This window comes from Anser brachyrhynchus (assembly GCF_964034855.1).
Source record: "Anser brachyrhynchus genome assembly, chromosome: W".
NCBI classification, from domain to species: Eukaryota; Metazoa; Chordata; class Aves; order Anseriformes; family Anatidae; genus Anser; species Anser brachyrhynchus.
Window position 1 is genome coordinate 14419952 of NC_137704.1, and position 16380 is coordinate 14436331.

At 45.5% G+C, this 16380-nt stretch overlaps 1 protein-coding gene across 9 annotated transcripts in view; it reads left to right on the plus strand.

Moving 5' to 3' along the window:
- The window catches only part of LOC308184760 (uncharacterized protein), a 115594-nt gene extending 112318 nt beyond the window's left edge, over window positions 1-3276 (plus strand). For 5 of the 9 annotated variants that reach the window (XM_080572262.1, XM_080572257.1, XM_080572256.1 and 2 more), the window contains one exon: window positions 879-3276. In XM_080572262.1, the coding sequence (XP_080428388.1) occupies window positions 879-2152 (1274 nt within the window). In that variant the 3' untranslated portion in view covers window positions 2153-3276. The remainder of the gene's footprint in view (window positions 1-878) is intronic. The other 4 variants (XM_080572258.1, XM_080572261.1, XM_080572260.1 and 1 more) reach the window with 2 other exon arrangements.
- The last annotated feature ends 13104 nt before the right edge of the window (window positions 3277-16380 follow it).

Below are 16380 nucleotides of genomic sequence, written 5' to 3' on the forward strand. Positions count from 1 at the left end.
CAGATAAAGTAGCCAGGGTAATGAAAATGATAATTAAAACCCAAAATCCCGATTGGGATGATCTCCAGGTGATCCTGGATACTTTGATGGACTCGACAGAAAAAGACATGGTATTGCGGGCAGCCAGAGAGAGAGCCCGAGAGGATATACGAAATGGATTAGTGCTTGGAAATCTAGATCAAAACTTCCCCACTGAGGATCCCCAATGGGATTATAACACAGGGGATGGAATAAGGAGGCTGAAGAGATATCAAGACTGGGTACAAGTCGGGGAACAGAATGCCATGCCCCGGACCATAAATTGGTCAAAATTGTATAATGTCAGGCAAGAAAAAGCGGAATCACCTTCCGCCTTTTTAGAGAGATTGAAAGAAACTGCTAAGAAATATACAGATTTAGACGTAGAGACTGAGCAAGCTAAAGCTCAATTAGCACTCATTTTCCTGGGACAAGCCCAAGAGGCCTTTAAAAATTAAAAGAAGCCCTGATAAAGGCGCCTGCCTTGGGCTTGCCGGACTTATCAAAGGACTTCCAGCTGTTTGTGCATGAGAGACAACGATTGGCATTAGGAGTACTGACCCAGCGACTTGGGAGCTGGAAAAGACCTGTGGGGTATTTTTCTAAACAATTGGATGCGGTAAGCGCCGGATGGCCCTCGTGTTTAAGGGCCGTGGCAGCCACAGTCCTTTTAATACAGGAAGCCAGGAAGCTCACATTAGGGAAACGAATTGAGGTGTTCGTGCCACATATGGTGACTACGGTATTGGAGCAAAAGGGGGGCCATTGGCTATCGCCCAGCCGAATGATGAAATATCAAGCTATACTAACTGAGCAAGATGATGTAATCTTAAGAACTACTAACTTATTGAACCCAGCAGTGTTTCTAGGAACAACTACGGAGGAAGGAGACCTCAGTCATGATTGCGTGGAGATCATCGAACATACCTATGCCAGCAGAACAGACTTAAAAGATCAGCCTCTGGAGAGACCAGATTGGGAACTTTTCACGGATGGAAGCAGCTTTGTGGAAAATGGGACTCGTTTTGCAGGATACGCGGTAACTACATCAAAGGTAGTGTTTGAGGCAAATTCCCTACCTCCGGGGACTTCAGCCCAACGAGCAGAAATAGTCGCCCTGACGCGGGCCCTGGAACTAAGCGAGGGTAAGAATGTGAATATTTGGACAGATTCAAAATATGCATTCGGGGTAGTCCACGTACATGGGGCATTATGGAAAGAAAGGGGAATGCTATCCTCACAAGGGACTAATATAAAATATCAGGAAGAAATATTGAAATTAATAACAGCTGTACAGAAACCCCAACAGGTGGCCATAATGCATTGTAAAGCTCATCAAGGAGGGATGTCAGAGATTGCAGAAGGTAACAGATTGGCAGATTTGACGGCCCGGAAGGTCGCGCGTGAAGTACGGAAAGTAATGGCTCTAATTCCATCGAAGGTAGGCCTCTCTTGTTTCAAATTACCTAAAAACCCAAAGTATTCAGCAGAAGATGAGAGACTTGCAAATTTGATGAAGGCCCAGAAGAATCCTGACGGCTGGTATGTGACTGCGACAGGACAACTTATAGTGCCTCCTATAGTAATGCGAGAAATCTTACAAATAAAACATAATGAATGTCACTGGGGTGCAGGAGCAATGGTGACCTATTTGAAACGAGATGTCATCTCGGTACACATGTTAACAATGGCAAAGTCAGTAATGTCAAAATGTGAGCTTTGCTTAAAGAATAATCCGGTAGCAAGGAAACATGCTGAGATGGGAAGAATTAGAGCTGGGATAGAGCCTGGAGATTACTGGCAAATAGATTTCGTGGAACTGCCTAAAGCAAGAGGTTATAAATACCTATTGGTAGGGGTTGATACTTTTTCAGGATGGCCGGAGGCCCTTCCCTGTCGCACCAACCAAGCAAAGGAAACGGTAAAATGGTTACTACAGGAAATAATCCCTAGATTTGGTGTACCATTGGGTATTTCTTCAGACAGGGGACCACATTTCATTGCCAATGTGGTTAAGGAGGTTAGTAGGTTACTGGGAATCACCCAGAACACCCTATCCCACTTACTCCACCCCCATCCTATAGTACTAGCGTTAACAAGCAGGCATAGAGGAATCAATAAGATAGTAGACTAACGAAGATGCGTTAAGATTATACTTACTAATCTCTATATCAAGTTATACTCACTAACCTCTACTAACCTGATTCAACCTAATAGTAATGAAAATACTTGCTCTTGGTATGAGTGAAGTATTTTCAAAGGGGGGAAATGTTAGTGTTGGGGAGAATCGAATGGATGTTTTATTAATGTCTCTTAGGTGATGGGACATACAGTATAATTAAATATCATTAAATGTACTTACATTATCAAGTAATCTATGTACACTGGAAACTTAGGGAGTACATTGAACAATCAAAAGAATCGTTGGAGGGGAACCCTGGGAGGGAACAGGTACAACCTGACCTTGGATAAGGGCCTGGAGATGATGAAGTGAGTTGAAGCAGAACCGAGGAGCGGAGAGAGCATGCGTCGAATAGAAAGGTGAAAAGTTTAGCGAAGAGGAAGACTCCTTACTTCATCTGGACGACCACCTGGACGACCACCAGAGTGTGCCACGCATGTGCAAAGGGGAGGGGAGCTAATTAGAATGAAAAGCGAGGCTGATGTTGCAACCTGTAATGAATATGTATACCTGACGCAATATTGTATGTATAAATAATGGCTGGGAAGTAACGGGACTTGAAGCCAGATTTGGGCACCTGCCCCGGCTTCCAGCGCTGAATAAAGCACCTTCATATAATCACTTGGTGGTTATGTGGTTGCTACGCTAACATCATGACTCTGGCAGTTCCAAATTGACACAAATCACTGTAGCGTGCTGGGGTCTGGCTTGTGCCTATCGAGCTGCAATTGATGCTACTAGCAACCTAGCTCCAGCCCCTGTAGCCGCTCCAGCTCCAGCCCCTGCAGCCGCTCCAGCCCCTGCGTCAGAGAAACGAGCTGTAGCAGTGCAAGTTGACCCTGTAGACAAGGTGAAAAGATGGTGTAGAGGCTCAGGTCGTTTAGAACGCAGACAGTCTTCTGCGAAGTCTGGGCATAGCGAAGACGAGGCTGGGCCATCAAAGGTGCAGGAGACTGAAGATGAGGATGAGGATGTCGAAAAATCAACAGTAACTACCCGGACTCTATACCAGCGTGAGCTACGAGATGTGCGAAAAGATTTTGGTCGCTGTATAGGTGAGCAGCTTGTCACCTGGCTGCTCCGGTGCTGGGACACCGGAGCCAATTATGTGGAATTAGAGGGCAGGGAAGCCAGGCGGCTGGGATCCCTTGCTAGGGACGCATGCATTGACAAAGCAATTGGAGATGGAGCACGATCTCGCAGCCTCTGGAGGTGTCTCCTGTCAGCTGTGCAGGAAAGGTATCCCTTCAAGGAAGAACTTGTATGTCTACCAGGCAAATGGACCACCATGGAGAAGGGAATTCAGTACCTGAGGGAATTGGCCGTACGGGAAGTAATTTATAAGGACCTAGACGACGCACAAACATCCGCAGATCCAGATGCAGTCCGGTGTACACCACCCATGTGGTGGAAGTTTGTACGGAGTGCACCATCATCATATGCCAGCTCCTTGGCAATACTAACCTGGAAAGCGGAGGACAATCCCACAGTGAATGAAGTGACTAAAATACTCCGGCAGTACGAAGGAAATCTCTCCTCTTCCCTACAGGCCTGTGTCTCGGCTGTGGAGAAACTCTCTGAAGAGGTCCACCAACTTAAAGAGAATTTATCTTCCCCTCCACCTGAACGAACCAGTGTCCACCAGCTAAAAGAGAATGCTTTGGAGAAACTTTCTGAAAAGATCCACCAACTTGAAGAAAGATTATCTTCCCCTCCACCTGAACGAACCAGTGTCCACCAGCTAAAAGAGAATACTTTGGAGAAACTTTCTGAAAAGATCCACCAACTTGAAGAGAGATTATTTTCCGCCCCACCTGTACAAACCAGTGTCTCAGCTATTAGGGGTAAACGTTCATCTATGCAAGGAAGACAATATGGTGGGCACACACCCCGCGCCACCCTGTGGTTTTACCTACGTGACCATGGAGAGGACATGAGAAAATGGGATGGAAAATCTACTGCAACCCTAGAGGCACAGGTACGTGAATTGCAAAGGAAAACAATTGGGAAAAAGGGGTTCTCTGAAAAGTTTGCTGCTCCAACTTCCAGCAGGCAGTCCTTTAAACACAGAAACGAAGATTCTGACCAGGACTAGAGGGGCCCTGCCTCCAGCCAGGGGGAGGAAAGGGACAATCGAGTTTATTGGACTGTGTGGATTCGATGGCCTGGCACGTCAGACGCACAGAAGTATAAGGCTTTAGTAGACACCGGTGCACAATGTACTCTAATGCCATCAAGCTATAAAGGGCCAGAGCCCATCTGTATTTATGGTGTGACAGGGGGATCCCAGCAGTTAACTGTATTGGAGGCTGAAGTGAGTCTAACCGGTAATGAGTGGCAAAAGCACCGTATTGTGACTGGCCCAGATGCTCCATGCATCCTTGGCATAGACTATCTTAGAAGAGGATATTTCAAGGACCCAAAAGGGTTCCGCTGGGCTTTTGGCATAGCTGCCTTGGAGACAGAGGACATTAAACAGTTGTCTACCTTGCCCGGTCTCTCAGAGGACCCTTCTGTTGTGGGGTTGCTGAGGGTTGAAGAACAGCAGGTGCCAATCGCTACCACAACTGTGCACCGGCGGCAATATCGCACCAACCGAGACTCCCTGAGTCCCATCCATAAGCTGATTCGTCAACTGGAGAGCCAAGGAGTGATCAGCAAGACTCATTCACCTTTTAATAGTCCCATATGGCCAGTGCGAAAGTCTAATGGTGAGTGGAGACTAACAGTGGACTATCGTGGCCTGAACGAAGTCACGCCACCACTGAGTGCTGCAGTGCCGGACATGCTAGAACTCCAGTACGAACTGGAATCAAAGGCAGCCAAGTGGTATGCCACAATTGATATCGCTAATGCATTTTTCTCCATCCCTCTAGCAGCAGAGTGCAGGCCACAGTTTGCTTTCACTTGGAGGGGAGTCCAATATACTTGGAATCGGCTGCCCCAGGGGTGGAAACACAGCCCTACCATTTGCCATGGACTGATCCAGTCTGCGCTGGAGCAGGGGGAAGCTCCTGAACACCTGCAGTACATCGATGACATCACTGTGTGGGGTGACACTGCAGAAGAAGTTTTCGAGAAAGGGAAGAAAATAGTCCAAATCCTTCTGAAGGCCGGTTTTGCCATAAAACAGAATAAAGTCAAAGGACCTGCACGAGAGATCCAGTTTTTAGGAATAAAATGGCAAGATGGACGTCGTCAAATCCCAATGGATGTGATCAACAAAATAACAGCTATGTCTCCACCAACTAGCAAAAAAGAAACACAAACTTTCCTAGGTGTCGTGGGGTTTTGGAGAATGCATATTCCAAATTACAGTCTGATTGTAAACCCGCTCTACCAAGTAACCCGTAAGAAGAATGCTTTTGAATGGGGCCCTGAGCAACGACAAGCCTTTGAACAAATTAAGCAGGAAATAGTTCATGCAGTAGCCCTCGGGCCAGTCCGAACAGGACCAGATGTAAAGAATGTGCTCTACACCGCAGCCGAGGAGAATGGTCCCACCTGGAGCCTCTGGCAGAAAGAGCCTGGGGAAACTCGAGGTCGACCCCTGGGGTTTTGGAGTCGGGGATACAGAGGATCTGAAGCCCGCTATACTCCAACTGAAAAGGAGATATTGGCAGCATATGAAGGAGTTCGATCTGCTTCGGAAGTGGTCGGTACTGAAGCGCAGCTCCTCCTGGCACCCCGACTGCCGGTACTAGGCTGGATGTTCAAAGGAAGGGTCCCCTCTACACATCATGCAACTGATGCTACATGGAGCAAGTGGGTTGCACTGATTACTCAGCGGGCTCGAATAGGAAACCCCAGACGCCCAGGAATCTTGGAAGTGATTATGGACTGGCCAGAAGGCAAATACTTTGGGATATCATCAGAGGAGGAGGTGGTTCGTGCTGAAGAAGCCCCACTGTACAACAAGCTACCGGAAAATGAGAAGAAATATGCCTTGTTCACTGATGGGTCCTGTCGTATTGTGGGAAAGCATCGGAGATGGAAAGCTGCTGTATGGAGCCCTACACAACAAGTTGCAGAAGCTGCTGAGGGAGAAGGTGAATCGAGTCAGTTTGCAGAAGTGAAAGCCATTCAGCTGGCTTTAGATATTGCTGAGCGAGAAAAGTGGCCAGTTCTCTATCTCTATACTGATTCATGGATGGTAGCAAATGCCCTGTGGGGGTGGTTACAGCAATGGAAGCAGAACAACTGGCAGCGCAGGGGCAAGCCCATCTGGGCTGCGGCATTGTGGCAAGATATTGCTGCCCGGGTAGAGAACCTGGTTGTAAAGGTACGCCATGTAGATGCTCATGTGCCCAAGAATCGGGCTACTGAAGAACATCAGGACAACCAGCAGGTGGATCAGGCTGCTAAGATTGAAGTGGCTCAGGTGGACCTGGACTGGCAACATAAAGGTGAATTATTTATAGCCCGATGGGCCCATGACACCTCAGGCCATCAAGGTAGAGATGCAACATACAGATGGGCTCGTGATCGAGGGGTGGACCTGACCATGGACACTATAGCACAGGTTATTCATGACTGTGAAACGTGCTGCAATCAAGCAAGCCAAACGGTCAAAGCCTCTTTGGTATGGAGGATGATGGCTGAAATATAAATATGGAGAGGCCTGGCAGATTGATTACATCACACTCCCTCAAACCCGCAACGGCAAGCGCCACGTACTTACAATGGTGGAAGCAACCACCGGATGGCTGGAAACATATCCTGTGCCCCATGCCACCGCCCGGAACACTATCCTGGGCCTTGAAAAGCAAGTCCTATGGCGACATGGCACCCCAGAGAGAACTGAGTCAGACAACGGGACTCATTTCCGAAACAACCTTATAGACACTTGGGCCAAAGAACATGGTATTGAGTGGGTGTATCACATCCCCTATCATGCACCAGCCTCTGGAAAAGTTGAACGATACAATGGACTGTTGAAGACTACACTGAAAGCAATGGGTGCTGGGACATTCAAAAATTGGGATACACATTTGGCAAAGGCCACCTGGTTAGTCAATACCAGGGGATCTGCCAACCGAGCTGGACCTGCCCAATCAAACCTGTTACGCACTGTAGAAGGGGATAAAGTTCCTGTAGTGCACGTAAGAAACATGCTGGGTAAAACAGTCTGGGCTACTCCTGCCTCAGGAAAAGGCAAACCCATTCGTGGAATTGCTTTTGCTCAGGGACCTGGATGCACTTGGTGGGTAATGCAAAAGAATGGGGAGGTCTGGTGTGTACCTCAAGGGGATTTGATACTGAGTGAGAATAGCCCATGAGTTGAATTGTAGTATGTTAATTATTATATAATACTGTATGTCATCACTACCATGATTGCTATATATCATAGATGAAAATGGTGATTAATTACAAGGTATTGGAAAGAGTGTAACCTGAGCATGACATAAATGGTATGGAATAAGGGGTGGATATCTGTCCTGGTTCCAGTTAGGACAGAGTTAATTTTTCCTCATAGTAGCTGGTAGGGTGCTATGTTTTGGATTAGGATGAGAAGAGCGCTGATAACATGCTGATGTTTTAATTGTTGCAGAGCAGTGTTTACACCAGGCCAAGGACTTTTCAGCTTCTCGCTCTGTCCTGCCAGCGAGCAGGCTAGGGGTGCAGCAGGAGCTGGGAGGGGACAGACCCAGGACAGCTGACCCAAACTGGCCAAAGGGGTATTCCATACCATCTGATGTCATGCTAAACAATATATAGGGGTGGCTGGCCGGGGTGGGGGGCCGGCTGCTCGGGGATAGGCTGGGCATCGGTCAGCGGGTGGTGAGCAATTGCATTGTGCATCACTTGTTTTCTTACACATTATTATTATTAATGCTATTATCATTATCACTATTATTATTATTATTGTTATTATTATATTCCTGTCTTAATAAACTGTCTTTATCTCAACTCACAGGCTTCACTTTCCCGTTTCTCTCCCCCATCCCAGAGAGGGAGGGGGGAGGGTGAGCGAACGGCTGTGTGGTGTTTAGTTGCCAGCCGGGTTAAACCACAACACCAGGAAGTGGAAGCTCAGAATAACATCACCTCCTTCAGGAGGTGATTCAGTTCAGCTCAGAATTCTGGGCAGTAGCTGTATTTGGGAACACCTGTCCTCTGTCCTCTGCCTTGTCCTTCCTCCCCTTATTCTGAGTGGATTTCAGCTTTCATCTCTGCCCCATTGCTCAGGTATGCCCCTTCCTCAAGCAGCTTCTGATATCTAGTGTTGGTGTGCTTAGATGTGGTGAACCTACTTTTCGTCTTGTTTCCTCCTTCAAAATTTCAGGGATAGGCTTTACTCTTTGCCTCACTGAGCGACTCAAAGGTCTGCCTTGATCCTCCTTATCACACTCAAGCTTGTTCATACTTGTTATACAATTTTCCACACAAGCCAGTACTTGTTGCTTGCTTCTGATTACATTTTTGCCAGTCTGCTATCGTCAGATCCTCTACCTGTGTATTGACTAATCCTTATCTTGTATGGCTTGATTATGTTATTGAACAAGATGATGATGTGTTCTTGGTCAGAGACTAGGGAAAGCAAAGAAGGTGTTGTGCAAAGGCATGGAAACTAAGCGAAAAGAGATTCCTGGGCTCCCTATTTCTACACGTGTGGTTGACCAAACACTTTGGGAAACTCTGAGTTCAGTGTTGAGTACTCTGCCATCACCCCAGAAATGTGCTTAGGCCTGCACAGCTGTGCAGTCGTTATAGAGGTTTTGAAGGACGGACAGTGAGAAACCTGGGGAGGTGGAGGAAGGGAGGAAAGCCATGAACACCTTTAAAATGGAGAGATTTACAATTTTGCTGATCTTTTGATTATGGTATGGGAAAAAAGAAGAAAGCAGAGCACTGCATGATGCCGCTGATCAGCTGCAGGGTATTATGACCTGCCACAGGATAGCAATGTGCTGCCAATACTTCTAAAAGCTGTCCCACCTGATTAGACTGCTAAGATGTGTCTAGATATATCTGTAATGCTGCAAAAGAAAAATGAGGTCAGTAACTTTTCAAATTAAATTGAAAGCACTTGGGTAAGAAACTAGAATTGTTTCATGCCAATAAAGCTCTGTCTTGGCATGCCAATTATATCTGATCATTATATTTCATTTGTTACAACTTGGAGAAGGGCAAAGCACTGACTTTTAGCACACTATCCTACCCTGCCTCTATTTTAGGGACAGGCTCAAACTCTAATGAAACAAATTCTGTTTGGAGCTGCAAGAGGATTTTACTGTGGGTAACATAAAACAGTGCACTTAACGTCACTTAAATATTAATGCAATCACTAACAAGGTGTGGTGCAAATGCCTAAAGTAACTAGGAAAATAAAACTAACATTCACATTTTAAAGAAAATGTACAGCATTGAAGAGGCTTTCAGGGTGGGGCATAGCTGCATTACCTGAGTGTTCCCTAGGCTTCCAACCTTAGATGCTGTCGCGCTGGGGGAACCTGGTGTGCTAGCTCTAAGGAACAGTACGGAGCATAGAGTGGAGTGGAGACACCACGGCTAGGCTCTGTGACCAGGTGGGGACTCGATTGTTCTTGTGCACACCGAGACCGATAAGCCGCACTTTTTGCTACTCTGAGCCAACAACCTGTCATGTTTTGACAAATGCTGTACTCTAGTGTACTTTTGCTCATTATAATATCATTATAATACCAAAACACACCTCCATCCCAAAAGCTGCTCATCTCCAAGGTGCGACCACCCCTCACTGAGCATGCACTCTGAATTTCTCAGAGCCTATACCTTTAAACAGAGACGGGAAAACTTTTCACCAATCATAATTAAGATATGCTTGACTAGAGTCACTCAAGCTCCACCTAAAAGATAGAAAATAATATAAATTGGCCTAAGAGAGGGGGGATGTAGGGGAAGATATTATCATTAGGGAAGATACCACCGTCAGGGGAGATATCATCCCGAGGGAATACACTGTCCTGAGGACCTCCTGACTCCTGGGATCAGTCGACGGGCTGAGCCTCTCTTCCCCCCCATTGGGACACCTTTGGGTGAGATTTGAACACTTGGTTATACTGTGTGCCTCCGCGGAAACTTAGAAATCTCTATAGAGTCTTTGTGCCTTTTAATGCGTTAATTTCCAGGCTGCGCACCTGTGTATTTCATGCATGCTAGCTTGCTTTTGCAGACAGTAAATTATCGCCAGCAATCCAAAGAACCTGTGTACCTGTTGCTGTAATAAATTGCACTTGATGGCATTGTTCCTAGCTGTGATAGTTCTCATTGAACGCGACTAGAGTAAGGGTGGTTATACGTTATTGGTGAATCCGTGACCGTGGTAGTTCAGTGCTCTGAATCCAACCAGACCCATATCGGTTAATGCGTTATTGGTGAATCTGGGATTGTGATAGTTCAGTACCCTGAATCCGACCGGACCCCTAACGGTTAATCGGCTACACCCCTTAACGCGACAGAGAAATTGGCGTAGTCAGCAGGATTGCTATGGATAAACTGCTGCAAAAATGCAAATGTTTCCCTTCCCAGGTAGGGAAGGAGTGGGCCCAAAAATTTTGGAAAAATCAAGAGAAAGTGGTAGAGTGCATTGAGCAGTGTCAGGCTTCACAAAAGATCGGACAACGAAAGGGTAAAGGTGCGATTTGTGCTGTGTTAGATGCCTGTTTGTCTTGTGCTCAGCAAGAAGCTAAGGAAATTCCTGCTCCCAAACTGATTTTTGATGTGGAATATACAGCTTTGAAATCACAGAATGAGGTGTTGAAGTCATCATTGGCCTTTGAAAGGGAGACTGGAAAAACATTAGGAATCAGAGCGGATAAACTTTTGAATGAAAATGATAAACTTTTGAATGAGAATAACAGACTTGTGACTGAAAATGATAAACTTGTGAGTGAGAATGATCATCTTAAACAATTGCTGGAGAGGTTTAGTCATCTGTTAAATAGAATACAGCCTTCTGCTCCGGTTAAGCAGGTTCATAGATTGATGCATAGTGCAGACCCTGAAAGCTGGAATGGTGATTTTTGGTTTGACAGTGATGATGATGTCAAAGAGATTGCTGATTCTGAACCTCAATCGATTTCCTTGAGACCTTTGGTTAAGACTGAGACTACTGTTGATGATGATGATGAAATCCGCACTACTGTGCAAACGATTCCATGGTCACCGGCAGAGTTGGTTGAAATACAGAAGTTCTCAAGGCGGTCAGGGGAATCGGAAGTTGAGTATGTGTGGCGAGTTTCTCTTGAAGGAGGAGATTGAATTATATTGAGTGAGGAAGAGGCAGGAGGCTTTTGGGGACCTGGAGTATTTTTAACCACCACACCAGGAGACCATAATTACTCTATAACCTGCTGCATACTGGGCAGGTGGTGTAGATCCCCAGGAGAGAGGGGAACCACTGGAAATTAGAGCCACAAGCTATTCTGACCTGGCTGTAGCAGTACAGAAAGCAGCCTGCATTCAGGCGATATATGAAAGAGATGAATTCAGGAAATCCCCCATGTTAGCTCCTATTGACCCGGTTCGATTAACCCCTCTCATCCGTGGACTCCCTGATTGTCTTAAGATGTTTGTAGCAAATACCCAGGATCACATACTAGCTGCTCGTAGGGATGATGATCGTGGTTGTAGGCAAAATCCGAACTCCCCCATTCCCACCTGGAGTGAATTTGTACAAGACATAGATAAGTACGGACGCCGAATGGGCTGGATTAGTTCTTCCAGTATTAAGTCCCAAGATCACCCTCAGCAAGTCCGCAAAATCCACTCTCAAAATCCCAGATACCCCAACTTCAAAGAGCGGTTCAAATTTAATAAAGAACGGGGTGAGTTGTGGCATAAGGCCCTAGCTTTGGGTGCACCCCGACCATTCTTGCATGGTGCCTCTATGGAGGACCTCCGTACATTAGTCCAATTTCTGGATAAGAAAAATATTCCAGCTGGGGAGAATTGCCTAACTGGAAAACCCCCAACCCATAAGGAAAGTGCAACTTCTGCACCGAGCCTAATTGAGGAGGCAGAAGCTCAGCAAAAAAACTCCTATCCCTGGGGAGGGCAGTGAGCCACCCTGCTCGGCGGGTATTAGCAATTCAATGGCTCTCTAATGAACACTCTCACCCTATCATTGCCATTCCCGCTGGACCCCGAAAAATATTGGTAAATTTTCTTATTGACACCAGGGCCCAAATGTCAGTAATTACACGAGACAGCACAAACCCTGAGCATAACACCTGGTCGACAGAGGGTTAAATTCACGGGAATCGATGGTGTGGAAAAACAATGCCCCACCACAAAAATTTCACTCTGGTTGCCAGAGGAACAAAAATTAACCAGGGTAGAAGTATTAGTCAGTGCTGCACATACTAATATTTTAGGATTTGACATACCGCGTGGCCGTATGTGGAAACTCCCAGATGGAACCGTGTGGAGTTTCACAACACATCAAAGGGATTCAGGCACAGTGAGATTGAGTCTGTTACAAACATCCATACCCTTACCCCCCACTAAAATCACTGATGTTCGGCAATATTTGTTGCCAGCAGCAGCACTTATGGGGATTGATGGGGTGGTAACAGAATTGGAAGAAAGAGGCATTATTAAAAGGATTCATTCACCTTACAATTCACCGGTGTGGCCAGTAAAGAAACCAACCAGGCAATGGCATTTTACAGTGGATTACAGACAGTTAAATGCTAACACCACACCTTTGACTGCCGCAGTTCCAAACATGGCAGAGATAGTGAAAGCCTTCTGTGCATCTAACAGTAGCAATGGTGCTAACTACTCCCAAATATCCCTATACATGGGAAATCAAAGATTGCTATTTCACCCTCTTTCTAACCCTGCCGGTTGAATACAACAGAGCATATTTTATTTTCTTTTGTGTTCACAGGAATCCTGAGTGAACTGCATATGGACAGCTGGAGGATGACGAATCAACAGTTTGGATTAATAATGCTATGCTTTACCCTGACCTTGATGCAATTACAGGCCTTAAAGGAAACTTAGCTACTGTGGTTGTGCACGGAGCTGAGGTGTTTCACCGTGACATCTAACCATGCGTTGTCACGGTATAGCGCAATCACTGGAACATCTCAAAACAAAAAGGACCTAAATCTCTCTACTTTGGTTTTACATGGGAGTAAAATATTTTCAAAAGATGAATGGAGTTGGAACGATTCTCTAAGAATGGCTGAACTTCAAGCCACGTCTTGCCAGACAATACAAATCAGTTGCCGAATAACTAATGGATCTACTTACAATAGGCCAACTGAAATTAAGCACAATTTTACTTTCACCAAACCTATAATTGTGTACTGTCTTTGGGGTTACGGAGGCACAGAATTAAGAAGCCTCTGCCCCCGCAGATATTTGGAAATGTACCAACTTGGCCTCCCATTGGTCTAACTCCTTCCATCTTCAACCCTGGTCCTTACATAATTAAAAATGTGGGACAACAAGAAGTTCTCTTTAACCCTAGCCGGTCTCTAAAAGGGTAGATGCAACTGGGTTATTGGGAACAGGATTAGGTATATTAAATAACTGCTACTAGAGATGACCTAAGGAAATTGGAACGACCAATAAAATCATCCTTATTGGCCTTAGGAGCAAGTCAATGGCTTCTATCAGACATTTTCATCAATTAATTGTAAATGCCCTTGGAAAAACTCAGGGCAATACCTCCCTAAGGTTAATCGGCTACACCCCTTACCGCAATACAAGGAAACTACAATAAAAACTGTGGCAATGCCATGGTGATTAACAATAATGATACAATTAACTCTTGCAGTAACTGCACATTATGCCCAACTGTGCAGGTACTCAAGTCCCTAGATGTCCTATTACCAAATAAACAGTGTTCTTATCAATGGCAAGGACAACCAACATTATCAGCTTTAAGGAGCAGTTAAAAGCTTCAGCAAGAGAAGTGACTGAAGTGGGATCTCTACTGGGAGGAGAGAGTTTCAGCACTGAAACATTGCTCTGGAAAGGCCTGTCTTCCCAAACTGTAAGTGGGGAGATAAGCACTGCAATTGCTGTTTGTTCGCTCGGCGTACAGCAAGGTAATACGGGTTACGTGGTCAGACAGACAGTGCAGAAATGAGGATGCAAAAGTAGTGGTGTGGCCAGATGTTAAGCACTGTATTTTGTTTATACAGCACAAAAAACACTTGAAAGTAAAATATTTGAAATCATCTAATGTACTGATCAGTTTTGTTTGACACTGTGTACAAGTCATGCTCCAAAACAACTTATGGGCTTAAACATTGCAAGTCTCGGGTATTAACCAGCATAACATGGAGCAGCAGAAAGGAGGAGAAATTGTGTTGTATTGACAGATTTGGGCTATCTGGGTTCAAAGGATGGTTCTGCTGCAGGCTCGAGCAAGACACTTAATGGCTGTATCACACATGCCCCTTGGGGGTGTTCAGCGCCTGCAATCCAGCTTTTCAGGGACCTGTATGATGACCTGTTCATACCAGGTTAGCAGGGACTGATCTGAGGTGCACAACCATTCCTCTCCAGTGAGCATGTCTGGGAGGGCAGGATCTGGCAGCTCAAGTCAGTGCAGTGTGGTAGTACCCAGCAATAACGATGCTCAATATCTTGGCAGAGAGAGCTCTTGCCTTCTTTTATTATATATTAACTTTTTAGTATTTAAATAGCAAAAAGAGTGAAGAAGGGGCTCTATGTCAATTTGATAAATAACCATGAGACAGTGGACAGTATTTTATATGTAAAAGCTCAGTGACAGATGGACTACTGGAAACAGCAGAAAGCCCCTGTGCTACTAAAGGAGAGAAATACTGAAGTTGTCAGTAAGGAAAGGGCCATTTTTTCATCCTTTATTTTGTTACTGTGAGCTGAAAACTTCTTTCTGTTCTGACTTGTGGGCTCTGCAAGTTGCGTGATGGCTCATGCCCATTTCTTTATGGAGACATAGCCTGGGGTGCCCAGCACAAAGAAAATCTCCTGCCTCTTACCATCTTGGAGGCCTTACAGGAGTCCATTCTTAATGAGTAGCCTGGGACTGATTTTGTTTACTGTTGTGGTTTAACCTGGCTGGCAGCTAAACACCACACAGCCGTTCGCTCACCCTCCCCCCTCCCTCTCTGTGATGAGGGAGAGAAACAGGAAAGTGAAGCCTGTGAGTTGAGATAAAGACAGTTTATTAAGACAGGAAAATAATAATAACAATAATGATAATAGTATTAATAATAATAACGTGTACGAAACAAGTGATGCACAATGCAATTGCTCACCACCCGCTGACCGATGCCCAGCCTATTCCCGAGCAGCCGGCCCCCCCACCCCGGCCAGCCACCCCTATATATTGTTTAGCATGACGTCAGATGGTATGGAATACCCCTTTGGCCAGTTTGGGTCAGCTGTCCTGGGTCTGTCCCCTCCCAGCTCCTGCTGCACCCCTAGCCTGCTCGCTGGCAGGACAGAGCGAGAAGCCGAAAAGTCCTTGGCCTGGTGTAAGCACTGCTCTGCAACAATTAAAACATCAGCATGTTATCAGCGCTCTTCTCATCCTAATCCGAATCATAGCACCCTACCAGCTACTATGAGGAAAATTAACTCTATCCTAACTGAAACCAGGACATTTACTAAGTGGAAAACACGTTCTATTGTTTTTGTTTCTTTGATGATAGAAATCATATTTGTTTCCACCAAAGTGAGTCAAAACAAAGGATCAAAAATTCAGTATTTTTGTCCTCTTAATGCACGTATGGGAATTGCGTAGAAACCAGCTTGAGTCAGAGAATTACATGGCAAAATATTGAAGTATCGATTCAGAAAAAACCCTACTGACTTCAAAGAGAATGCTGCCTGAATAAGGATTGAAGAGGGACTGCAGAGTCTCAATAAAACATAGCTTCAGTGGAAATGGTGCAGTCCTGATTAGGGGTTTGCAAGATCAAAAACTGGAACCCACAGGTATCATAGAGGACAAAGATCTACTGGGTCATGTAGCCAGTCTCATGCAGCCATTGGGAATACTGCTCTCTGCTATATGTTCAATGTTTCTTCTCAGCGTCCTCAGATATCTTCTTTCTGGAGTTTGAATGACTGAAATATTTTGTCATGTAAAGATGCACTCTGTTCTGCTTTGTCTCAACAACCATACCCATGTGGGTTGGTTGCTGCTGTGCCTACTGTCTCAGGTCTATGTATACTTACACTGGTGT